General features: G+C 45.7%; 1 protein-coding gene across 2 annotated transcripts; it reads right to left on the reverse strand.

Moving 5' to 3' along the window:
- Window positions 1–2,194: 2,194 nt before the first annotated feature.
- Window positions 2,195–12,759, reverse strand: LOC143480780 (ADP-ribosylation factor-like protein 13B). 2 transcript variants are annotated; one of them, XM_076978613.1, is made up of 13 exons: window positions 12,425–12,759; window positions 11,096–11,166; window positions 10,480–10,729; window positions 9,945–10,050; window positions 9,536–9,738; window positions 9,337–9,451; window positions 9,137–9,233; window positions 8,326–8,445; window positions 7,785–7,897; window positions 7,531–7,679; window positions 2,793–7,363; window positions 2,562–2,657; window positions 2,195–2,360 (listed from the first exon to the last, which is right to left on the reverse strand). In XM_076978613.1, the coding sequence occupies exons 1-8, from the start codon at window positions 12,469–12,471 to the stop codon at window positions 8,351–8,353; spliced, it is 984 nt and encodes a 327-aa protein (XP_076834728.1). In that variant the 5' UTR covers window positions 12,472–12,759; the 3' UTR covers window positions 2,195–2,360; window positions 2,562–2,657; window positions 2,793–7,363; window positions 7,531–7,679; window positions 7,785–7,897; window positions 8,326–8,350. The 2 variants fall into 2 exon arrangements, with proteins under 2 accessions (XP_076834728.1, XP_076834727.1); XM_076978612.1 differs by having other exon boundaries at window positions 9,137–9,236.
- Window positions 12,760–26,430: the final 13,671 nt, after the last annotated feature.

A 26,430-nucleotide genomic window follows, 5' to 3' on the forward strand; every position in this document is an offset into this window, starting at 1 on the left:
AGTAAGTCTGTCAAATGGCCAATTAATAAAAATTTAAATTAATTGGCTCATGGCGGCCATGTTTTTTTGAGTGATGATGTCATCATTGTGTGCCTTGATACCACTTGGGCCCCTGATGATGCATGTAAAGTTTTGGCTTGTTGTGTCTAATGGTTTCTGAGAAACAGTTTTTCCCATGTTTTTAGCGCCCCCTATTGGACAATCGTGGTCATCTTGGACCTGTGACCTCAAAGTCATGTGCCCTATTAGCTGATCAATTTTCATGAAGATTGGTCAAAGCATTGCTGAGATATAGCTGCTGAAGTAAATTTTGCCACACCTCAGAGCTATTGATTGACATGTGACAACCAGACTATATGCAAATCTCAAAATGTTTTTAAGCAGTCTTGATAATGAGATTCTTCTGAGTAGATTGGTTAGTTCCAACAATTAATAAAGTAACAGCAGGGGGAAGAGCCTTTTCTTGTAAGCCTCCCCCAGCTTTGGAATAATCTTCCAAAATGCGTCCCAGACTCTGACACAGTCTCAATCTTTAAGTCTAGGTTGAAAACCCACTTATTAAGTTTAGCGTTTGGTAACTAATAAGCCCCCTTAGATAAAGGTACAGATCCAGGGGTTCATAGGCGAAGGGTTTTATGGTAGACTGGAGCGCTGGTGCTGTCATCCTGTCACTGCACGTGGTCACTCAAGTTTGTTGACAGTGCAGTGGATGGATGCTAATGTCTCAGAATGCTCCCAAGTCTATGTTACCTTCTGGGTCTGCCTTTTTAAGCTAGGCTGTAGTAATTTAGTTTAATGAAGGAGTTGCTGCCACACTCCAGAAATGTTTATAATTTCATCTGTCACGTATATGTCCTTATACAGAGCTAATTTTCCCTGTTCTATCTTCTCCACATTGCTGCCTGCCTACTCGAGGCACACCGAGATGAGGAGAGACGAGCCTTTCCAAAGATCCATCCTGGGCCAGCCACCTCCTGCCTAACCAGATATGAGGGAGGATCAACCCACTGCCCTGAGTAACCAGTGTGGATGATGGATAGGACTAAACAGGAATTACATAAAGGACTCATGTATAACATTACCAACTATCAAGAAGTTTGGGACTGTACAGGAATTGCATAAAGAACTCATGTTTATAAATCCACACCAAGATGGACTTATACATGACAACACAAACATGCTCAATAAACTGAGACCAGATGAACAATGTTACAAAGAACAATTTTTATTTAAGAATAAAAGTTTTCTCAACTGTATGGGGACTAATCCTGTTTCTTCTTTGGCTTACTCTTTCTCCCACCTTAGAAAACATGGCACAGATGAGGCTGGGGTGCAGAGGAGGTATTATTATTACCCCTGAACCCCTGTACCGAGCAGGGGCGGAAAACCCCTAAACGCCGCCAAGGGAGGAAACCCTGCGACGGTTGGGACTGAGCCTCGGAGAGGCACACTGGGAGTAAGAGCAGCTGGGAGTTGTGCTCCACCCCTGGGCACCCTCTCAGAGCACACCCCAGCCTCCGCACCAGCTGCCTTAGCACCTGCGTAGCTGCTTTCTGGGTCCTGGTAGATCCCCCACTGGTATCTGGAGGGAGGTCTCCAGCCTTCTTGACCAGGGTATGTTATGTTATGTTATACTGTACTTTATGGAACCCACGAGTAGGAAATTCAGTGTAGACGGGCCGGGATTGCATGCCGCTGTGCACCTTCTCTTTGTTGAGTGTGCATGTCTCCACCCTCAGAGGCAGAGGTGTGGGGGGGGGGGGTTGCTCCATCTCCAGATCTTCCTCTTCTGAGCATTCTAACTCCCCCCCCTGAATAGAAGACATGGGGCTCCCCTCTCTCCACACCGCCATCCCCCAAATACTCCAACTCCACATGGGAGACATACACGTCCAAAGGGAGGAGTTAGCGGCTGTACCCGGGGCATTATTTTTTAAAAAGCTGTGGAATGGACCAATTTAAATTTTCATTTCATTCATTCATGAATGAAACCACAAACACCACTTGTCAAGCACACCTGTTTATAGTTTAATCACCTAAAGTGAACAGTGAACAGTTAGGTCTCATTTAATATTGCTATTTAAGTAATCAATATATTTTTTGTGTTTAGTTAACAATATATCGCAGAATACTGGACTTCAAACAGTCACTGACACTGAATCTCATGTTATTAAGAAGAATTGTCACAAGTGAATTCATTTTCATAATGCTGTAGTTTATTTGCACCATGTGTGTATTTTTGTGTTTATGTGCGTGTGTAGTTTGTCCAGGAATCTGCGGTGTGTCAGTTGTGCAGGAGATCACAGCAGTAGCAGAGCTGGAGGAGGAGCTCTAGTGTTGGGCAAGTGGCCGTCCTGCACCTACCATAGAGTGGAGTCATGATAGGGACTGAGTCAAAGTTATACACACACACCAAATTCAAATTAATCTCTTTATCACCTGTTCAACTCATTCAGCAGAGAGTTTGTGTGTATGTGTTTATCTTTGTGTGAGGTTTGCCTCACTATCACCCAGACAATCAGGTGATTATCCAGGAGCAGTTATTTCATTCTTACTCTTACCTTTATTCTCCTCACAGGCTGGATCTCTCTTCCTGTAGTTGATTTTCCGACCTTTCCCCCTTGACCCTCTCCTTGTTTTTCTTTTCTCAGTTGTAGCTATGAGGAAATTCAAAGAAGAAAAAGACTCTACACTCCTGGACCTTTTATCCCCCTGGAGCGAATATTATGGTAAAACATAATACCAGTATCATCCCAGTATTATGGGATGTGATGTACATGTGCTTGACTCACTGGGTGGTTGCATAGTGCTTATATTTGCCTGTTCGATGTCCTCAAAAGCCACAACCTCAGAACTCTTCAAAGATGCTTCTGCAAAAAAAAGAATTTATCAATAAACTCTAATTAAATATTACATGGTAATAACAGGTGAATGTTTTTCAGCTGAACTGTAAGTTTGAATGTTGTTGATATTAATAGCTATTGAACAGGTAGATGACAGCAAATTAGCAAATGTGTTATCAACATGGGATGAATGTCTTTTGCTGGGTTAGAGGCCAGCATCCACATACCAGAGTGAAGAAATTTTGTATGTGTATGTTTATCTTTGTGTGAGGTTTACCTCCTTGTTGTCCAGACAATCAGGTGCTTTCCCTGGAGCAGTTATTTCATTTTTACTCTTACCTTTATTCTCCTAACAGACTGGATCTCTCTTCTTGTAGTCTTCTTCTTGATCTTTCCACCTTTCCCCCTTGACCCTCTCCTTGTTTTATTTATTTTCTCTTTTTTGTTATCAATTGTAGCTATGAGGAAATTCAAAGAAAAACACTTCTACAATATTTCGTCGATTTTTCCTTTTTCGACCGCAGATATGGAATAACCCGGCAGGTGAGGTAGCCTGTCCAGGTACAAGTTACGCGGGCGTTTTTTAGACCACCTTTTCAAGGTCCCTCCTCAAAACTGAGGTGAGCAGTGCGGTCCCTAAATAGGGCTGCTCAGTCACACAGGGGTCTGCCGAGAACAGCTGCCACTCAGCCCCAGCTGTGAGCGACCAATACCCTATGACGCTGACATGTAGGGCTCTGACTAGGAGCTCCCAGCCAATTCAAACCTGCCCCCGTCGCCAGACACCCCATCGCTGTCAGACTTCAACCAGATGTGGATCGGTAATATCACCATTGGTCAGAGGTGGATACCTGCGCCAGGAGATTTTTAAGTGCTGTAGGGGGTGCGCTATCTGCAGGAGGCTGCCGGGTCCTGTTTCTGTTCAGGTCCGCCTATTGCGCGCCACCAGCGCCTTACTTTTCTGTCAGGGTGTGCTCCCTTAGCCCTTGCCTGAAAAAAGGCTACCCACAAGGCAGTGGGGCTATTTGCCCATAGTTGGGGCAGTGGTTGATGGGTGCTAGGACGTGTCCACCCTGTGGTGGGCCTACACACCGCATCTCTGGGGCCCACTGCTGCTCCGAGATCCCCTGCAGTTTAGCCTGGGACCACGAGGACCCAGTTTACGTGTGTGGCCGCGAGGAGGCACTGCAGGAGTCTTGGCGTGGACAGGCTGTGTACTGGCAGAGGAGACTTACGCACTCAGCTCCTCGTTTTACCCCCGGTGAGGGGGCTAGCCAGCGGCAGTAGCTGAAAGGAGAAAGTTGCGAGCAGAAAGAGACATGCACTAACTACAAGAACTTTTACACTACTGCACTAGACGCCTCACACACACCCTGTGCACAAACGCGCACACACACACACACATACACACACACAGAGGCGGTCTTTGCATAGAGGCATTGGTAGGCAATTGCCTTGGGCCCCTCCCACTGCAGCCCACTGTAGGGCCCCCCTGACTAGCTAACTTATTTCTCGCATATTAATGTTGATTGGCCCCCTAGCTAAATTCACCTTGAGCCCCCAAATTGCTAAGTCCGCCACTGCACACACATACACACACACACCCATACACACACCAACACAAAACACACACGCACACTTACCCTGATCCCCCTACCATGGGGGAGGGGTCTCCTCCAATTCAGGAGAACCCCCCACGTTCCTGGTCAGGGCCTCCCTCGGGAGCTACGCCCTGTGTGTTGGGGGGGACAGGCTGTGGTCCCGTGCCATGGACCACAGCCGGTCCCCCCCAACACACATTTAAGGGGAGGAGCATGCGTGAAATTACATTTAACATAACAAATCACAAACACGCTAGGACAAAACACACACGCAAAGACTAGACACAAAAAAATAACGAACAAATACAAATAACGAACAGATGGGACCCACAAATGCGCGCTCTACGTACATACAAAATAGTGACGCGCCGCTCATGTTCGCAGTCGCTCCCCACATGAAACACAAGACAACACGGGGAGCGAGGCGACAGTGACGAGCGGTATCAGCGTCACACACAAACCATTTAACATTTAACATAACGAGCACGCACACTGATCCACACGTCCCGTTCATACGTACACACTTTAAACACCCACACAACATGAAGAATTTTCCCAGGGAAGACAGCCCTGGTCCTCGCCGTGCCACACACACAACACATAAGCACGGCGGAACTCTTCACACAAACATCACACAGAGAAACACTTACCACGAGACATGACCACGAACAAACGACCCTCAGGTGAGACGGATCGCGGGCTCCGCCCACCTGAGGGACGAACACCACAACAACAACAACGACAACTGCCGCTGTGGACGGATGCGACCGGTAGGGGGCCCCCGTACGGAGACAGGCCCCCCACCCCCACCAAGCCACACTCCCCTCCACTAGGTGTGTGGCACACAGCGGCAGCACACAAAACATGAAGGGGCAGGAAGGCAGGGACAAGGCAGGGACACACCCCCTGCAGTCCAGCAGCTGAAACACAGAACACAAAACATACATTAGCTCACCTACCTGGGCGGGACCCTGGACCGACTGGGCCGTCAACAACACAAAACCACGCCCCAGTCGGTCACAGGGCCCTCACGCCCTAACCGGCATTTGGCCGCTTAGCCCCACAGGTGTGAGGACGAGGAGCTACGGCTCCTTATTCGTCCGTGGTGTACGTATGTGCAGGTTACCTCCCTGGGGTGTGGCTACGTCCCCTCCTGGACCTACCTCCTCCCGGAGCTGACCCCTGCCTTCTGCTAGGGGTCACCCCAGCCTCCTGGGGAGTCAGCCCCAGCCGGGGCCTCCCATCACGAGGTGGACTCCTCCACCCAACCATGGAGCGCCAGAGACCGAGGCCCAAAGCACCCCCATCGCGGGCTGGGGTACAGCCCCAAGGGCCTCCTGGTCACCCCGGGCAGGAGGGAGGATCTGCATCTTCAGCAGGAGCTCTTCAGACCAGAGCCCCATGGTCACCAAACAGCCGGGGGCCCCAGCCCTATAGGGAGGGGCTCTTTAAGACCAGGCTCCGGTCACCCTACAACATAAAGGGGCTCCTGCCAGGTAGAAACCCCAACAAGGTCCAGGAAAACCACGATCCGCCGCCAGGGAGAAGACCTGCACATAAAAAACACACACACACACACACACCCATACACACACCAACACAAAACACACATGCGCACTTACCCTGATCCCCCTACCATGGGGGAGGGGTCTCCTCCAATTCAGGAGAACCCCCCACGTTCCTGGTCAGGGCCTCCCTCGGGAGCTACACCCTCCGTGCCACACTCCGTGGCACGGGACCACAGCCGGTCCCCCCCAACACACATTTAAGGGGAGGAGCATGCGTGGAATTACATTTAACATAACCACAAACACGCTAGGACAAAACACACACGCAAAGACTAGACACAAAAAAACGGTACAAATAACGAACAGACGGGACCCACAAATGCGCGCTCTACGTACATACAAAATAGTGACGCGCCGCTCATGTTCGCAGTCGCTCCCCACATGAAACACAAGACAACACGGGGAGCGAAGCAACAGTGACGAGCGGTATCAGCGTCACACACAAAACATTTAACATTTAACATAACGAGCACGCACACTGATCCACACGTCCCGTTCATACGTACACACTTTAAACACCCACACAATATGAAGAGTTTTCCCAGGGAAGACAGCCCTGGTCCTCGCCGTGCCACACACACAACACATAAGCACGGCGGAACTCTTCACACAAACATCACACAGAGAAACACTTACCACGAGACATGACCACGAACAAACGACCCTCAGGTGAGACGGATCGCGGGCTCCGCCCACCTGAGGGACAAACACCACAACAACGACAACTGCCGCTGTGGACGGATGCGACCGGTAGGGGGCCGCCGTACGGTGACAGACCCCCCCCCACCAAGCCACACTCCCCTCCACTAGGTGTGTGGCACACAGCGGCAGCACACAAAACATGAAGGGGCAGGAAGGCAGGGACAAGGCCAGGGACACACCCCCTGCAGTCCAGCAGCTGAAACACAGAACACAAAACATACATTAGCTCACCCTCAGGTGAGACGGATCGCGGGCTCCGCCCACCTCAGGGACAAACACCACAACAACAACGACAACTGCCACTGTGGACGGAGGCGACCGTTAGGGGGCCGGCGTACCGTGACAAATACAGAATATCTAATTGTAAAATATGAAGTTAATGATTATAGAAATGTAGAAGTAATAGTAAATATTATAGTAAGTGTAATATAATAATAATAATAATGATGTTAGTGTCTTGGCCTTTTCTTCTTAGGCTGTCGTGGCATGGGTTCTCCACCGATGTCCACTTCAACTGCCGAAGAACTGCAGGGGCTGGGCTGGCTCTGGCTCGGCCGCGCTGTCTTTCCCCGGCCCGATCCAGGGCCCGTCTTCGGGACGCTGCTGCTGTTGCTGCTGCCAGGCTTTGAGCCTTCACGGGAGAGTTATTCTGCAAAGTGAACAGCGGTCAGTTATGGGAAATCTGAATATCAGGAACAGAAAGTAAGAGTTTAACAGTGTAAACAAACAAAACACAGCCCTCTCAATTATACTAGTGAACAATAACAACCAGTTCCCAGTCAGATTTCCTGGCATGGTGCAGTGGTGTGGTGATACCTTCGCCATGTGAGGAGGAAGTTGTGGACCGATGAAGGAGTTGGAGGTGTACTGAGGCCCGTTCACCTTGGCCGTGCTGACCGGGCGAGGGGAGCAATGACCGGGACCACGGGTCACAGAGTTACAGTCTCAGTTTAAGATCTGTTGACCTAAACATGATGGATTGGGGGGGGAATAAAAGTGTATAAAATGCCTTTCTAAATATTCCACTATTCAAAAATCTGGAGCTGGTTTAAACATTAGGTTGAACTTACCGGATGTAGAACAGTAAGTACGCTTGTTGGTTCAGCACTGATCGTATGGGAGAGACGGCGAGGGGGTCGTTAGTGACGGGGCGAGTGCAAGGAGACCTGGTCACAACATAAAACTGGGAGGGGGGAAAAAAGGTGTTAGTGGCTCATGCAGGAGGACGCGCTTTTGGGGGGGGTTTGAACAGTTACCAGAGTGCCAGAGTGCCGTGTATCTCCAAGCGGCTCAAGTTTAGGAAGTCTAGAAACTTTGGGAGTTGCCCATCCAATTACAAACAGAAGTAAAATGACGCTTTTGTAAAAACTCCACCAAAACACAAAAGGCATGTTATTGAAAATCTGAGGTCAGATTAGGGATTCTTTGGAGTAGACTTCCATGTTGGTTTCACCGTAGTTATAAGGTAACATATTGTTTTCTACAAGCACAATTGGAATTATAAATGCTACAAAAAATAAATTACACATTGTGTAAAACAAAAAAACAGTGAAGTCCAGTGAGTGTCACGTGTTTCAGTGCTGCTTAAGTAAGTTTGGCTAGAACTCTCACCTGGTGGAGGTGGTGGAGTGGGGCTCTAGGTGGAGTCCTCAACCCTCAGAGGTTCAACCCTGTTGTTTCTCCACCTCAGACGCAGTTTCCTGCTCTTCTTTTGGGCTTGGTCTGCTGGCCCTGAGGAGGAGATAAAACCTTTTAGCAGCCTAGATTAGGCAGCCAACGATCTGTTTCCCAGGGTGTCTCAGTTCTGCTGACTGTTTGTTGACCCTAATTAAATAGCAATTGTAGTTTTTATTAAAGCTGTCATTTTAAGTGTTAATTCAGGTTAATATCTAAAGCAAGGCTATCAAGTTCTACTGGTAGAAGCCCGCAGCTCTGTATAACTTAGTGCGCGACATGTTTTAACATTAGTGATTAATTTAATCAGCTAATCAAGTGTTTGCTGAGGTGAGTCAGGTGTGTTAAGAGGGGAAAATGCTGAGGGATGTATTGCAGATCAGAACAGACTAGAGCGTGGGCCTAGGGGACTAGAGCGTGGGCCTAGGGGACTAGAGCGTGGGCGTAGGGGACTAGAGTGTGGGCGTAGGGGACTAGAGTGTGGGCGTAGGGGACTAGAGTGTGGGCCTAGGGGACTAGAGCATGGGCCTAGGGGACTAGAGTGTGGGCCTAGGGGACTAGAGTGTGGGCCTAAGGGACTAGAGCATGGGCCTAGGGGACTAGAGCGTGGGCCTAGGATACTGGTACTACCAAGATGAAGGAGATAAGTAATCCCACACCCAACAGACACCCTTCCACAACAGCAAAAAGAGTAATCACTTTAAAACAACTTAATACATTTTATTTGGATCATATGAAACATTCTGACCTGATTTGGTGCTCTCAACATCCTCCTTCGGTTTGCTCCTGCAATTCAGAGCGCCGCCCTGCAGGGCGTCCTCTCCCTTTCCCGTCTCCTTATTGTCCTTCTGAAATAATTTACTAAATTAACTGAAGTTTGAACAGTGGTCTGATTAAGAGGAACATTGAGGCACATTAAACACCTCATTGGCTGGGAGGGAAACCTGCCTCATGAACAACATTGTAAATTGGCTGGAACGGGTTGGGCATGTTGGCACCCTCCTCCTTCTTCTCCTCCACTCGCCTCTCTTCCTGCTCCGCCTCCTCACGCTCTTTCCTGTCCCTACAGGAAGAGTAAACCCTTCAAAATATATATTTCACCAGAACCAAAACAGTACTGTCTCTCTCACACACACGGTTTCCTGACCTCTCCTCCCGTATTTTCCTCACTCGTTCCGCTCGCTCCTTCCTGTCTTGCTCCTCCCAGGCCCGCTGCTTGGCCGTGTCCCTCCGCACGCGCTCGGCGATCGCCTCGTAGTCCTCGGCGATGTTGCTCAGGAGCCATTTCAGGCCTCTCCTGATGGACTTGTCCACCGTCCGGCCGTAGCCCAACACCGCCGAGCACGGCTCCTGGTGAGGTCAGCACAAGTTCAGCCTCGTCTCGTTGGCTTGTTTTCTACAGCTGGATTTCACTCATCAAATGGCAGCCTTGCTGTTAGCTAGCAGAGTGCTGCCAAAGTCTGCAGTAAGCTAGCAACCCCCCCACCCCACAGGAAAACCTTGTAGGCTGCCAAGTTTCTCACTGCTGTGAGGATGCTCACTGAATAAATACTCACAAGCTGACAGCGACATTTATGCTCATTGACCAGCTTCTCCAATGACAGGCTCTCAATGATTTCGCCTTCAAGCAATGCTCCGTCCCGGTCCTGCTTATTGGCCAGTCTAAGGGGAGGGGGAGGAGGGTTAGAGTGAGCTGTATGTGTACGCCACCAAGTGAAAGCTGTCACAAACACATGACTCAAGGTCTGCACTTCAGAGCACTGAAGAGGTGTGTGTGTGTGTGTGTGTGCGTGTATGTGCCTAACACGGACAAAACACAAACAACACTGGACAACCAATACATCCTCATGGTGTCTGCCGTCTGCGATGTTGTGTTGATGTCTGTTACCACAATATCACGTTGGAGAAACATCTATGACAGGAGATGTCATGTGGATGATCTAAGGTCTGTGCTTCTCACAGTGACGTTGTAGGAACTATGGTGTTGAAGTGCAGGGGTGCTCTGAAGGCTGCGAGGAGGTACGGGAAACGAGACGTGCGTGAGACGCGTGTGAGACGCGTGTGAGACGTAACGAGAGACGTGCCACTCACACTAGCACGGGCTTGCCGGCGATGCGAGGGTGTCGGAGGACCTCGGCCAGGGTGGCTCTGGTCTCATGGATCCGCTGGATGTCGCTGGAGTCCACCACGAACACCACGCCATGCGACTCTGAGTAGTAGTTCTCCCAGATGCCGCGGATGCGTGTCCCGCCGCCGAGGTCGAAGATGGTCACCTGGAACTTGCCTTGTTTCAGGTCCACCTTGGAGAAGCCCACTGTGGGGGCCACATTGACTGGGTTCTCTGAGGGAGAGACATGCGTTACTGTGAGACTACGGTGCGCTTAGCGACCCGCAGTAGCTTTAACCTTGGAGCGAGCTGAACTTGAAGAAAAGATAGACTTTGAAAAAGAAGAGAATAATAAGTAAATAAAAGCAAGAAATAGCAGCTACAAATGACAAACCAGTATATTAATCACGATATGCTGTATGAAAGGGTGGGTATAAAACACTATGGCATCTGCACCTTGGCATTAGGAGTTTAAGGTGATGGATGAATGGCATACCACACACACTCTCACACTCACACACACTCACACACACACCCACACACACCCACACACACCCACACACACCCACACACACACACACACACCAAGTGTAGCCTCACCTCCCTGAATGCCCCGCACGGCTGCAGTCTTGCCAGCGTTGTCCAGGCCCACCATCAACAACGTCAACTTCCTGTGAGCACACACAAACACAACGCTAGCACGGAGCTCTTGCTAGTGGTCCGCCTGTGCCCTACCTCCTTCCATCGATAGCACGCACAGACAATGACTCAGGCTGCGTGTGGGCACTGCCCCGTGAAATCTTCTGGTCCAGGACTGTCACACTATTCTGGGATTAGCTGGGGATTTGCACTTTAGTCCTGAAGGATTAGTGGCCAGGTTGTTGGAGGGCAGTGTTAGTGTTTAGCATTCGGTGACACTAAATTAGCAGTAGGCAGCAAGCTTTATCACTGATTTTGGAGTACTCTTTACGTTGGGGTTGTGGTTTGAGCTGTATACTCAATCAAGGGAAGGACTCTGGGTCTTCCACCTCTTAGGGTATAGCTGCAACTGGGATTAACTAATATTTGACCCAATTCACTCTCACCATAAAACAACTTACACCAGGAAACAGTAGAACATTGGCCAATAGTGAGAGTGCACCAGTTTTGGAAAGATCTTTACTATGAAATTCAAAGTTTTCCATGCCAAGAAAGTTCACCAAGTTCACTGCACAGCTAGTGAAAGGTAAGAAATAACCTGTACCCCCAACAGAGGGAGCTTTGTGTTTAGTATGTGTGCACACTGTGTTTTTGGTCATTTCTCCAACAAACAGGGCTGAAGCAGAGAGATGTTATGAAGAACAGAGGTGCTCTGTTAGTGTTCACAAACCAACTTAAACTGCTTCCAAGGTGGAGGCCATGTTTCCAACATTGAAAGACAAAGACACACTCACTATACCACATATCATGTCTATAGTGTAGCCTACATAAGAAGAATTTTCTCTGAACTTGGTATTAGTTCTCAGTAATCAGACAGATTTTCTTCAGAACAAAATGGTCTCTCGAAAACACTGTCAAGTCTAACTTAGTGATGGTAATCTAGATTTAAAATGATATTGCAATAAATGTCAATACATCACAATTTGTTCTCAAACACCTTAATGACTGAGGGTTAACCGTATATAAACCTTAAAGAACAGTTGAAGGAGTTGATGAGGTGGAACCCACAACACACCTCATATAGTAGATCAGTACAGAAATGTACAGACCACATTTACAAACACATGTATGCCATTGTATATACAATACTTTGTCTAAATACATAGTACTATTAAGAAAAACAGATTTAAGCTCCTCTACGCGGCAATTACGTGGTCGTGCGGATTAAAAGTTAAAGTACAATTAGTTAAAAAAAAATGTAAAAAGTTAAATCAAAATACACTGACTTACTTTGCAGGCTTACGCCACCTCTTCAACCAGCTGCAGCAGCTCGCCATCACACTGAACTTTATAATTCAGCGTTCACCCTGAAAGCCTAAATGGTCACCAAGACACGATCACACACTGGTCTTAATAACCAGTCAAACTAAATACAATTTAAACACAGATATAAAATCAAGAAATAAAGCTGTATGTATTAAACTTTGTCGATCCACGATTGTTAAAGGTAGCGCTAGCTAACTTTAGAATCCAAACAAGACGCTTTGGTTGCTGTTTACGCAGCGTTCTCTGGCTGCTATGGCTGCATGTGATTTCATACGTTCTGTCCCGCTGGCACGACCGTCCATATCGGCAGTAGCGCCCCTAGTGGACGGTGTGAGGATGTCAGGCCCAACACCTCACACGTCTCGGTAGCCGCAAAGCGATACAAGAGTAGTTTAGTAACTTTTATTCTGTGAAAAGAAACCGATTACATTGCATACTTGGAGTCGAGGTTCAGTTTTTGTAACCTTCCTACACTCTTCAGTGACAAGTTATGATCAGTGGGATTCATTTTGGAATAAACAAAAACATTTTATACTTTCATATATGCATTTTATAATTTTTTTTAGGACAAACATTTTGATATAAACCCTTGAACCCATCCCAATTATATATACCATTTTAATTTTTTTCAAACATTTACATAAGATAGAAAAAAATAATAAATAAGTAAATCACTGTTGCTCTTTGGAACAGTTCTGACATGTTTCTGTTGAGACAATATTTCTTCTCTTCATAATTCTGTTTAAAGAGAAGTCCTTTGGCAGGACACATAACATCAATGCTTTAGGAAGTTGTATCTGAGACACACACACACACAGGCGCGCACACATAAGCACACTCTCACAATTGGTCCTACAAATACCTTGGTGTCCACCTTAACAACAAGCTGGACTGGACTGACAACACAGCTGCTCTCTACAGGAAGGGTCAGAGCAGACTGTATCTCCTAAGGAGACTCAGATCCTTTGGTGTGCAGGGGTCACTCCTGAGGTCCTTCTTTGATGCTGTGGTGGCATCAGCCATATTCTACGGAGTGGTCTGCTGGGGTAGCAGCATCTCCACTGCTGACAGGAAGAGACTGGACAGGATCATAAGGAAGTCCAGCTCTGTCCTCGGGTGTCCTCTTGACCCAGTGGAGGTGGTGGGAGACAGGAGAATGAGGTCTAAGCTAAAACACATGCTAAAGAACCTGTCCCACCCCATGCACCACTCTCTGACCACACTGAGCAGCTCCTTCAGTGCCCGGCTGCTGCACCCGTGGTGCGTGAAGGAGAGATACCGCAGGTCCTTCCTTCCACACACCGTCAGACTGTTCAACACGCACTGCACTCAATAATCTGTAGTTAATGTTTAACATTGCTACCACATGCCGGACAAACTGTGCAATTCTTCTTTCAATATGGCTAATGTGCAATAGCTACTACTTCTATGTGCAATAACACCTTACATAAGATTACTACATTTTTAATAGCACATATTTCTGTAACCAATATACATACATTTTTTTGTTTTTTTAATTATTATCTACCTTATATATTGTCTTTTTACTCCCTCTCCTTGTCTCTTCCTCTCTGTTGCTGTAATATTGCAAATTTCCCCGCTGCGGGATCAATAAAGGACTATCTTATCTTATCTTATCTTATCTTATCTTATCTTATCTTTAATAGTTGAACCCGTCATTGAGATGGAAGTGCTAAGCTTGGCTTTGTTGGTTGCTAATACGTTCCTTCTTATAATTCCTTCTTTTGTTATTCCTTCTTTACATGTTCCACATCCATGCCTTCATATATTCATTTGGTATTTAGGTCAAAAAAGTATCTTGCTGTTCTTATTTTAGATAAAATTTCACACAACCTCCATGTTTATGTTTGAGATTAATGACAAAATGAAAACTAAAAAAAAAAAAAAAATGTTCATAGATTTAAAATACAAGTTTCTAAATAATTAAACTGAGTTTTCTCCCCACACATGCCAGAAATATGCTGGATTACAGAGCCAGTACATCCGCATTTATTCCTGAAATCAAAGTCAAAGCGATGAAACGGGTCAAAGCACGCTACTGCTTCCGATGCCCTCCTTGGTCCAAACCAGACTCACTATGTCTTCCATCACCCAGAGAAAAAGCAGTCAGTGGGAACAAGAGAGGAAAGCAAGACCCTCTTTACCAGATGAATGACGTGTTTGGCTCAAATCTGACCGATTTACAACTTAAACCACTCATAAATATTGTGTTTTACATCTGATTGCTGCAAGGCCTTATGCCATCCTCCACACTATGCACTGGAACATATAAAAGTGATGATCATCTTTTTCATTGAATTTTGAGTGTTTTAAACCAACGTTTTACATCTGTGTTTGGCCGGCGTATCCTGCTGTTCCTGTCCTCCCACCACGACTTTGATAAGATGGTGGAAAACTACATCCCTGCTAAATATTGCTAAACTTGACCAACACTATCCTTGATCTGTCTTTTTTTTCAGATAACTACTTCAACCGTTTTGCACAAAGGCTCAATATCTCAGTGGAAAAGCTAAAGTGGATCTTGTTGATAAAGTTGCAGGTAAGTAAACAATATACAGTGTCTAATCTTTTGTGGTTGTGTATACAGAAATATTTTACAAATTCAAATACATTTATCAAAAAACTATTCTTTCAGAAAGTCATTCCACTGATATGCTAAGAGATGCCAGAGATAAAAAAAGATAAAAGATTTACCAGAAATACTGTAATTCCTATATTAATTAATAATATTTATAATATTGATAATAATCATTCCAGAGAGTTACCATAGTTACCAAATACTGTCACTTTAATTGAATGAAATCTTTCTAGGTTAAGAAAATGCTTCTGTAATAACCCAGTGCTGTCCAGGGTTGATTTATTTATCATTGTTCCTTTTAAATGTTCTTTTTATAGAGCTGGTTAGGGAACTCTACCCCTGCAAGCCACAACTGGTTGAGCAGAAGGTGCTCCCTCTGCTCTGGTAGCTCCTGGGGACCTCCAGCAACAGTGGTACGGTCCACGGGAGGGGTGGAAGCGTGAGAGGGGCCACTGTCCACCTGTGCCAAGCCCTTCATGATCACATGGGCCCTGCGCTGCTGAACTGCGCTGCTTCCCAACCTTCCAATATCCGCAAGAGCCTAAGCGAGTTTGTGAAGAACCTCCCGATCACCTGAGAGCTGCCAGCCAGACCTCCAGACCAAAATAAACCCCAACATGGATTTTACTTGAAGATGGACATGTTTGTGCATTTCTTACTGTGCCTGCACTTTAAATGAAAGAGAGAGGAAGAAAGTCAAACGGTTTTAACATTTTGAATTAGCAAAAAGCTAAATCCTTAAACTCAGAAGTCCTTTTAAATAAGGAGCACAGATTTTAGCGAATCACATCAGGTTTAACACGCCTAGGAACTCTGCTCTGTTTGCACTTTGAAATACTAACACTTATCATGATAACTGTTGTCATGGTGACTATAGATATATATTGTTCTATGATTGTTATTTTCTGTTGACATATCCTGAGGTAACTGTGCAGAATGTAATTTATCACATGCACAAGGAACAAGGATCTATAGCAGGTATCACCAAATGGCGGACCGCGGTCCGGATCCGGACCCGAACGCCGTCCTGTCCGGACCCAATCACATTCCTGATTAACTGGATACGGACCCAAATGCCAAAAAAATTTTAACGGGAGACTATATTTTAAACCGGAGAATTTATTTTTAGACGAGTGTTACGTTCACCACCCATTTGAGTGTTACGTTCGCCCCCCCGCTCAACAACTTTCGTTCGACACCCCCCCCTCAACAACTTTCGTTCGACACCCCCCCCCCCCCCCCCCCCCGCTCAACAACTTTCGTTTGCCACCGCGGACCCAGACCTAAGGTCTGAGCTATCTGCCAAAAATGGACCGCGGAAAGATTTAATTGATTACCCCTGATCTATAGTCTTTGTTGTTTGGTATGCGTAATGTGACTTTTCAATGAGTTTTTCAAAGAGTCTTAAATGGTTGTTTTAAAAAAAGAAAAAGCTATGATTCACAAAATTACTTTTGTACTGTATAGCTAATAAGAGTAATGGCACAGTATTAGCTTAATATATGCTGTATGATGTTGCAGTATGTAATGTACATTTTGTAGATAGATGAACACTCCTTTAATGAGGTACTGACTAATTGATTTTGGTCTATGTTATAAGTGGGACCTGTCCTAGACTTTGGTATGACCAGGTATATTGGTGGAGTAAACAGAATATGTTTGTACTTTAGATGTATTTTCATGCACAGATGTTTGAATAACTTTGGTTGTAAAACAGATGTATTTTTGGTGAATTGTAACAAGCAAAACATTTGCTACAATCTAGCATCACACTAACATACATTTATAGTAAATAAAGTCATGCCCAGAGCTGTAATTCTCATTCCGTATTGTGCCAGTCTTAGCTATTTCCATATCTAATGTTCAGTTATATGGAATGTTTTTCAAGATGGGGTAAGACAGAGATTGATTTTATATATATAATAAAATGTTTATTTCTGTAAGCTCTAATGATTACATTTGAACACACACATACACAAGAAGATTCCAGGTGTGTAACAAGTGTACTAAAGAAAAAGATATAGAGACTAATAAAAACCTTCACTACCTAAATTGCAGTGAAGTACTCAAGGCTTTCCAGAGAGGAAGTAAACCACTGAAGGTTCTTTGGCCCCCCCTCCAAACAAACCAAGCTGTGGGAAACTCAAAGAGTGTCCCAGGCAAGTGTGGATAAAGTTGTCCTCAAGTTTGTTGTCCAAGGCTTGCACCCGCCACACAATGTCCAGTAACAGGGCTTCATTGATCTTGTGCAACGTCTTCGGCCAAATACAAATATCATGACACGCGGTACTGTTGTAAACAAAGTCACAAAGGCCTATATTGAAATGAAAAGAAAACTGAAAGCTGCCCTTAGTGAAATTGAGTTCATAGCAACAACAACAGACTGCTGGATGGTACACCGTCGCAGTTTCATTGGTGTCACTGCACACTGGTTTAACCCCCCGACCTTACAGAGATCTTGTGCTGCCCTGGCATGCAAGCAACTTAAAGGGTCACATACCTTTTCTGCCCTGGCTGGTGCCCTTAATGATATTCACACAGAATTCACTATCAGAGAGAAGATTGTTCGCACTACAACTGACAATGGATCAAACTTCCTGAAAGCCTTCAGAATTTATGGGCAGACTGATGAGAACAACAATCCTGAACCTGTAGGAGAGAGTGATGGAGAAGAGGATGATGGCAGTCAAAATGATGATGGCGATGAAGAGGAAAGCGTTGAGGGTGTTGAATTTGTTGATGCTGGAGCCCTGTTGGATGAAGATGAGTACTTGGAATACCAGCTACCCAAGCACCATCACCTTCTCAATTTAGTGTCCACAGTTGATGCTTTGAAAGCAGACGTCAACCCATTGTACAAGCGTGTGTCAAGGTCCACATTTGCCAAATGCTCTAGCCTGTGGAACAAAAGTTCAAGATCAACCACTGCATCTGAAGTAATTGAAGACCACTGCAAACTCCAACTCTTAAGGCCTGTTGCTACAAGGTGGAATTCACTCTTCTCAGCCATAGAAAGAATAGTGAGAATAACAAGAGAACAAGGCGAAGGAGCCCTTGCAGCTGTCTGCAGTGAACTAGATACACCCAAGTAAGAGTTTTTTTTCTGCCTTTCAGATTTGTAGAAACACAACTAAATTTCTAAATGTCTCAGATGACAATATTTTTCCTTTTTAATTACGAGTTCCTCCAGTTGAAGATGCTACATCAAGTAGGCTAAATGTTCCATGTTGTTGTGTTTGTCTTTTCTTCTTTGTACAGGTTTACTCCTGTGGAACTTGCATTTCTTGCAGAATATGCGAAGACAATGAGCCTAGTTGCAAAGGCACTTGATGTTCTTCAAGGCGAAACCAGTGTGCAGATGGGATGGTTGGTCCCCACCATAACTCTACTAAGGACCAAGCTCCAACAACTTAACGTTGCCTCCAAGTTCTGCGAGCCTTTGATTGCTGCACTTCTTTCAGGTGTTGAAAAACGCTTCGGAGAGATGCTTACTGATCCAGAGCTGATAGCCGCAGCCATTTTAGTTCCCACATTTAAGACCTACTGGACAAGTGATGAAAATATCCTCAAATTTGGTGTCTCACTTCTCAACTTCCCCTCAATACGTATAATTTCTATGGAGACAGTGAAATGAGTTTGAAATGTCATTTAATCTCACACACCCCACTATCCAATACATAATTACAGTACTGTCGTGTAATCTAAGTTGTACTGATTTTTGTTTTTTTATTCCACAGGCCTTGACTATATCAGAAACCACTTGAACTGTCAGACCGAGAATCACATCAGTGAGGACTCCCAATCATCTGAGGAAGAGGACTTCTTTTCCTCCTTGAAGAAGACCAGCCCTCTTGAAACCAACCAGCAGTTGGATGCATACCTGGGTTGCCCAAGAGACACAGTAGAGGTACTGAAGTCCTTCCCAGCTGTGTGCCAGCTATCACTTAAGCTTAATACGGCACTCCCTGCTTCAGCAGCCTGTGAAAGACTATTTAGTGTTGTAGGGCTGATCTTGAGGCCAAAAAGAACACACACTGGCTCAAAGAACTTTGAGAACCAGCTGCTTTTGCGGCTGAACAAAGCTTATTGGTAACTTTTTGTTGCACATTCTGTGCTTGACTGATGTGATCTCTCACCTGGTCACTGAACACATCCCACATCATCAAGAAAGCACAGCAAAGGCTCCACTTCCTCCGACGGCTGAAGAGAGAATCAGAATCAGAATCAGATTTATTCGTCATACATTGTACAAGTACAAGATGAAATGCTTTCTTGCCCAGGGCCCAGTGTTAAAGCACCGAAAAACCAGAGCGGCGGCAGCGTAACGCAGCGTAACAGACGCAGACGCGCCACCTTCACAGGCAGAAAAAAACATAGAGATAACATTGGGAGGAGACAAAAAAATATGACCACAGATTATTCTCGCGAACAGGACAACAGTCTGTGTGCATGCAAAAAATCCCCATAGCACATACAGCATTGATAACACAGACAGTAAGCAGTGAGAGGTGTGATCCATTCAGTGAGGGAGGGGGAGCCAGAAGCCTGGCACAGAGTTTTTGTGTCAAAGTTCGCGGTGGAAGGCGAGAGCCATCTCTGACAGTCTCTGTGTGGGGGTAGGAGCAGGTAACCAAGATGACGACCTTCTGGGAGAAATTTGTTTGGGCGCCAATGCAGATAATCATGAATGAAGAATTTTAGCAAGGAGCTCGTCCTTGAGCGTTTTGAGCACAAACTCCTCTTAAAGCCGGCTGTCTTCCAACTGATCCAACTTCACACGTAGAGCATTGATACCATCCACGATCGTCTCCAAGCTTTTTCCAACAGTCACAGTCTGTGTTCCAACAGCTCTACCCACCGCATCAATCATGTGGGGCACTTGACGTGGACGCTCAATAGCTGACTCTACTCTATCAATTTTCCGATACACCAGGGCAACGCCTAATCCAATCAGCAGAGCCACCGCGATCAAAATTCCAAATAAGAACACGTCCTCAACATCTTCCAGGGAGAGAGGCGCAAGACACAAACTACGCCAGGTCCCCCATGAGTCATGCACATATCCAGATGAGAACGTACCGTCCGGGCATGAGGGTTCTCCCGCACCATGACTTCTCGTGAAAATAATAGTGTCAATTGCGTTGAGAGACCACCTGATCAAATCCATTTTCTTGTTAAAATTCGAAGAGCAGCGTCAGGTTACTAAGACAAGACAGAGAATCTAAGCTGAGCAGGGCAGGAGGGAGGGAGTGCAGGAGCAGAGATAAAGTGCGACCGCCTCTCTTGAAAGCCGGAAGAAACAGCTTCTCTGTAACTTTTACAGATCCACAGTGGAGAGCATTTTGAGCAGTTGTATGACGGTCTGGTACGGCAGTGCTACTGCTGCTGAACACAAAGCCCTGCAGAGAGTGGTGAAAACTGCCCAGCGCATCACCTCGGCTTCCCTCCCACCCATGCAGGATCTTTACAACAAGAGATGTTTGAGGAAGGCCCTCTGCATCTCCTCCGACCCCACACACCCCAGCCACCGGCTGTTCCAGCCTCTGCCATCTGGAAGGAGGTACAGGAACATCAAAGCCAGAACCACAAGACTCAGGAACAGTTTTTTCCCCCGTGCTGTTAAACTGGCATCACCAGCCACTTTCCCTCAAACTGGACATATATAGACTAAACTCCCCCTGACTATATCTCAGATTTGCCACCAGTCCAGAGACCAGTCCAACAGCCCATTTGCACCATGCACTTTATCCCTGTCCCTTTCCCCCATTTACCTGCTATGTTCCTACCTCAGCCACTGTTGCACCTCTGCTATTCACACACACTGTACATACCGTACTTATATTTTTATATTTGATACCCTATACCGTTATCTATTTTACATTCTTACCTTGCTTATTTAATGTCTGTTGCCTGGCTTGCACCATGACCGTCTTGCACTATGTTGTCCTGCACTATGTTGTATGTAATTGCTGCTGTGATATTTTGTAGTATGTAATTGCACTGAGGCCTAGCCTAAAAGTGTTTCGTTGTGCTGTACGACCCTGTTTCAGCATAATGACAATAAAGTTGAATTGAGTTAAATGCTGATGTTGAAAGTTGGACCGTGTTGCCATTAGCTATAGAATTGAGCGTAATACATATGAGGAAGGCATTAATCAGGTTTGAAGTTTATAATTTTTTTTAATAATCACTAGGATTAATCATTCATTTTCACAGCACTAACGTGTACAGTATATAGACAACCATACAAGTGTAATTTTTACTAAACCTGCCCTGGGTACACCAATTTTCTTGTCTTAGTTTTGTTATCAGTTGCCCTCACAGATTCCTGCAACTAAGCTTGGATGTACATTTTCCATTCCAATAAAGGTTATTGGTAACATGCCTTTGAAGTTTGACTGCATCATTGCAATACTTATAGGCTACTAGTCATCATGTGTTCCGCTCCATGAACACATGTAAATGATCAGTAGTAAACATACTGTATCTTTTTCAATATTAACATTTTAATATAACATAGTCATTATGGCTTTTAAAAGAATGGGATTTTTGTGGAGGTGGGCTAGTGCACTAGGTAAACCGCTCTAGCATATACATCTATTACGTGACTAATATGATTAACATATACAATAAAGCTTAGCATCAAGGAAAATAAAAAAAATTCCACCACAAGACCCCTGTGGTGCGAGCCATTTGTCCTTAATGGCGTTTTTCTCTTACATTACTTTTACTTTTATACTTTAAGTAGTTTTGAAAGCAGTACTTTTACACTTTTACTTGAGTCAAAAGCTTGAGTTGATACTTCAACTTCTACAGAAGTATTTTTTAACCCTTGTATTTAATACTTCTACCTGAGTAATGAATGTGACTACTTTTGACACCTTTGCTATCAGCACATAACATGATTCCACATAATTCCACATGACATCACAACACCTGCTCTGATGTCATAACGGAACAAATGAGGGTCACTGCATGTACAGTATAATTCCATATCAGTCTGTGTAACGATAATGAAGAGGACAGGTGTTAAAATGAGTTGTCTCTGGTGCACCAGAGGAATTGAATACAATTCTGACACAGATGCGGACAACACCAATCGCCTGAGTGAGTAAATTTTAAAATGTCTCAAATTTCAAAAGTATCGTTCATGGTAATATAATAGTAAGAATACTTGCTGTTGCTCCCATCACATAAAAGGTGTGACACATCACACACACCCAAATACCCACCCACCCACACACGCACACCCATCCACACTCCCACACACACAAACCCCGACACACACCCAACCACCCACACACACACCCATCCACACTCCCACACACACCCAACCACCCACACACACCCAAATACCCACCCACACACACACACCCATTCACCCACACACACAATCCACTCTCCCACACACATGCACACTCCCACCCACCTACACCCACCACACATACACCCACCACACACATATACTCACACACATACACCTACCACACACACACACCCCCATTCACACTCCCACACACACACACACACTCAGACACAAACCCCCACACACACCCAAATACCCACCCACCCACACATATCCATCCACATACCCACACACACCAAACCACCCATCCACGCACACACACACCAATCCACACTCCCACACAGAAGTATTCAGTCCCACCAGGATTTCGCGGGCCTTTTTTGTGATTGTTGCGGGCTAAAATGTTTGATGTTGCGGGTGTTTTTCAAAAAAATTGCGATGGAAGTTGCGGTGTGTTTTTGCTTTTTTGTGAGTACATTACAATAGGGAGTAAATGTTGTGTGGTTTCCTCTATTTAGTAGTCAATTTTAATTATCTATTTACCTATTTATTCAGGGTTGCCAACTTTTCAAGATCGCTTGAAGTGAGATTTGAACCTGGGGGGGAGGGAGGGGTGGGGTTAGCGAACGTAAGTTGTTACCGGGCGGCCTGTAAAATGGACACAAATTAAGTATTATATCGAGATCGATCGCCAGTGGTTGGCGCCAGAGCGAACTATATGGATCAGAGATAAATAAACTTTATCTCTGACTTTAAACTTTATCTCAGACCCTCGCCGCTTGCGTGAGCTGCAGTGACTTCGCGGGCTACCGTTGCATTGTGGGGAATGTAGTGTTTGTGCGTGCAAAACACCATCGGGCGGCTGTGGCCTGCGGGCCGGTTCTAATAGTAATTAAATATCATCCAGGGGGCCATATCTGTCGGATCTGGACAGTTTATCCCCGCTTTCATGTAGTGTACCGGGATACTGCTTTTCCCGATCTTTTTGCCGTTATTTTCGTCGCTCATGCTGCTTTCAGTCTGCTCCTCTTGAACGTATATACGGAGGTAAGGCGGGAGTTTGTCGACGTCACATCAAGACGACATCAGTGATTGGTCAAATTTGCGGGAAAGTTGCGGTGATTGGCTGAAGTTGCAACATCGCCCTGAATTCGCGGGGTTTGCTTGAAGTTGCAAATCGCAACATCGCGACATTCTGGAGGGTCTGAGAAGTGTTTGGAGACGCTGGCCATCCAGTGTGGCCACAGGAAGCTCCAGGGCAGACGGCATTTGTTCGGGATCGAACTTGCGCAGGCGGCCAAGAACAGCGCAGACGGCGTGCCGTCCATCGTGAAGAAGTGCACCTCGGAAATCGAAGGTCGCACCCTCAACATCGAGGTGAGCGCCGGTGTGTGTGTAGTGACGTGAGCAGCACAGGCGGTGGCAGATCGAAATGAATGAAACGTAGACGTTTGTTGCGTGATGGCTTTTTGTTGTTGTTTTTTAAGGGTATTTACTGCGTGAATGGAGGGAAGTCTCGAGTGGACAAGCTTTGTCAGGTGTTTGAGAACGGCAAAGACCTAGTGGAGCTGTCCGACCTCGATCCGCACGACATTTGCAGCGTGCTCAAACTGTACCTGAGACAGGTGCGTTTTACTGCGGAATTCTGAATACCGAACACCTGAATTCTGTTTTGTTTTTAAAATTCTGACTGCTGAATGCCGTGCGTGCGTGTTTGATCTCCAGCTGCCTGAGCCGCTGATCCTCTGCAGTCAGTATAAGAAGTTCATCAGCCTGGCCAAAGAGGCACAGCGCCTGCTGGTGGACGAGAACAGCCCCAGCCGTCAGGGAGAACAGCCCCGCCTCAACGTGGCGGTCAACAGGGTCATCTTTAAGATCCGAGACCTTCTCCGCCAGCTGCCTCCGGCCCATTACAGGACCCTCCACTTCCTTGTAGCCCACATACACAGGTAGAACATCTGTTCTAAATCTATATGGCCGTCTCCATGTGGGGGAGCCTCTCTGTGAAGCATAAACTGTTTTATTTGAGGACTACAAAGCAGTTTGATGCTATTGTTTGATTTGGTGATGTAAAAAAAAATTCTGTACCGCTCCTTTAAGACCCGATAGCTGCAGCGCTCCCTGTGAGGCGGGGTCAGCTAAAGCCCCTCCCCCCTCTGCGTCCTAGGGTTATGGAGCAGGTGGAGGAAAACAAGATGACGGCGAGCAACCTGGGCATCATCTTCGGGCCCACGCTGCTCAAGCCCCGGCAGGCAGAGGCGGAGGTGTCCCTGTCCTCACTGGTGGACAACCCCTACCAGGCACTGATGGTGGAACTCCTCATCCGACACCAGCACATGATCTTTGATACATCCTCACGTGTGCTGGCCGAGGGGAAGGAGAGAAGGGAGGACATGGCAGGTGTGTACCAGAGGAGGGCTTGTTGGAGAGGGATTCTGTAGAGTAACTGGCAACGCCAGTGAGAGGCGCACCCTAAGACTAACATTTGCAAGCCCAGTTCAGTGAAAATCAGGGTTTTTCTTACTGGGTGAAATGCAGACACCCTTAGACATCATAAATCCTAGTTTAGAAATGTGGCTGTGAAACATCGGTCACATTTGGAGACCACAGCCAACATCTCAACGGTCTTGAGGTCTGTTTTACAGGACTGTCTTCTTCACCAGTGCTGAAGTGGATTACAGAAGGTGCATAAATTACACACAAAGCATAAAATGGAGCCGCTGATCTGTACTGTAAGACCGCAGCCGGCTACAAGACCTCTAAAAATTGAGACATTTATTTCCTCTTTTAAATGTCTTTAAATAGTAGAGGTTTTACATCCAGTGTCATTGAGACTTGTTAACAATTCAGTGCTGCGGATTGAGGTCCAGCAAAACAACACTTGATAAGTTTGCTTGTTTTATTAAGGAGAAGACAAAGACTGATACATTTTTCTCTCTCTCTCTCTCTCCAGACGCGGAGAGGATGGCCACGGCCGTGTCGACGCTTAACGTGACGTTGGCCACGCCTGTATCCTTCATTTGGATCAGTTCACGGGTTTTGGTTTGCACACTATTTCAATTAAACCATACTTTTTCATTGAGACTTGGCGTGATCGCTTCCTTTTTGTTTCGCTCATCTTGCCTGTCACAGTTAAAGCCAACTTTAAGTGGAGATGTTGTGAAAAGCCAGTTACTGTTCTTCTCTCCATGACTTCATGTTTCTTCAGACACTGATATGTTTCACCATAAATGACCATGTTTTTGAGTTTACTTTTTTCCATTTTGTACATTACACATCCACAAATTGCACCGACAATGCAATCAGCTCCTGAAGAATATGCAATGTGTTAAAATTAAATGTCATTGTAACCTGTTTTCTAAAAGTTTCTAAACATTTTTGTGAATTCGTTCTATACAAATCTTTCGAGCCCTTTGAGCTGTCCTAGCTGACAGACATGTGCCTGGAGCAACGAGGAGAGGATTTTGTCTCCTCAAACGAGCCACTCGCCATGCTAAAACTAAAACACAATCTCCCTCTCTCCCTCTCAGCTCTGACTCAGCCTTTTGCTTGTGGATGTTGACGGCTCCGTGATCACACACGATATCCTCAATTATGACTAACCTCACAGTCTCCAAAACAACAGTGTTTCATTTACATACATAAATTGTTGGTTGTAAAACATGCCTCTCCCCTCCCTGTTGCTCAGTGATCAGGTTGAGTTTGGAGATTAAGACAAGCAGATTATCTCCGTCACATGGGTTAGTAAGGACTGCTTACAGTCTCGGGTTGCAAAGTGCCATGGACTGACACTTGATTCATAGCTGTGAAAGCTAGAGGGCTCGAACCTTTTCCAGTGGAGGTAAGGATGATTATTGCTTACTTGAGTAATCACATTAAGCTCTACAGAATAAAATATTGACTGAAAAGAAATAGAATCCTTACTTAAAACTATTTAAAACAATTGAGTAGATCTAATTGAAGTGTTAGGTAAAAATAACTATAAAAAAAAATGCAACATGCACTAAATGTATGTATGGAATATGTAGCAAACTCTAGTGAGCTGATTTTAACTTTGCCATCTCA

The sequence above is a fragment of the Brachyhypopomus gauderio genome, chromosome 17, assembly GCF_052324685.1.
Source record: "Brachyhypopomus gauderio isolate BG-103 chromosome 17, BGAUD_0.2, whole genome shotgun sequence".
Taxonomy (NCBI): Eukaryota; Metazoa; Chordata; class Actinopteri; order Gymnotiformes; family Hypopomidae; genus Brachyhypopomus; species Brachyhypopomus gauderio.

Coding starts and splice junctions, on each gene's coding strand:
- LOC143480780 (XM_076978612.1), bottom strand. CDS start 12,471: ATGGCGAGCTGCTGCAGCTGGTTGAAGAGGTGGCGTAAGCCTGCAAA. Junction 10,051..10,479: donor GCCGGCAAGCCCGTGCTAGT/GTGAGTGGCACG, acceptor CCCTCCCCTTAG/ACTGGCCAATAAGCAGGACC. Junction 9,739..9,944: donor ATAAATGTCGCTGTCAGCTT/GTGAGTATTTAT, acceptor TGACCTCACCAG/GAGCCGTGCTCGGCGGTGTT.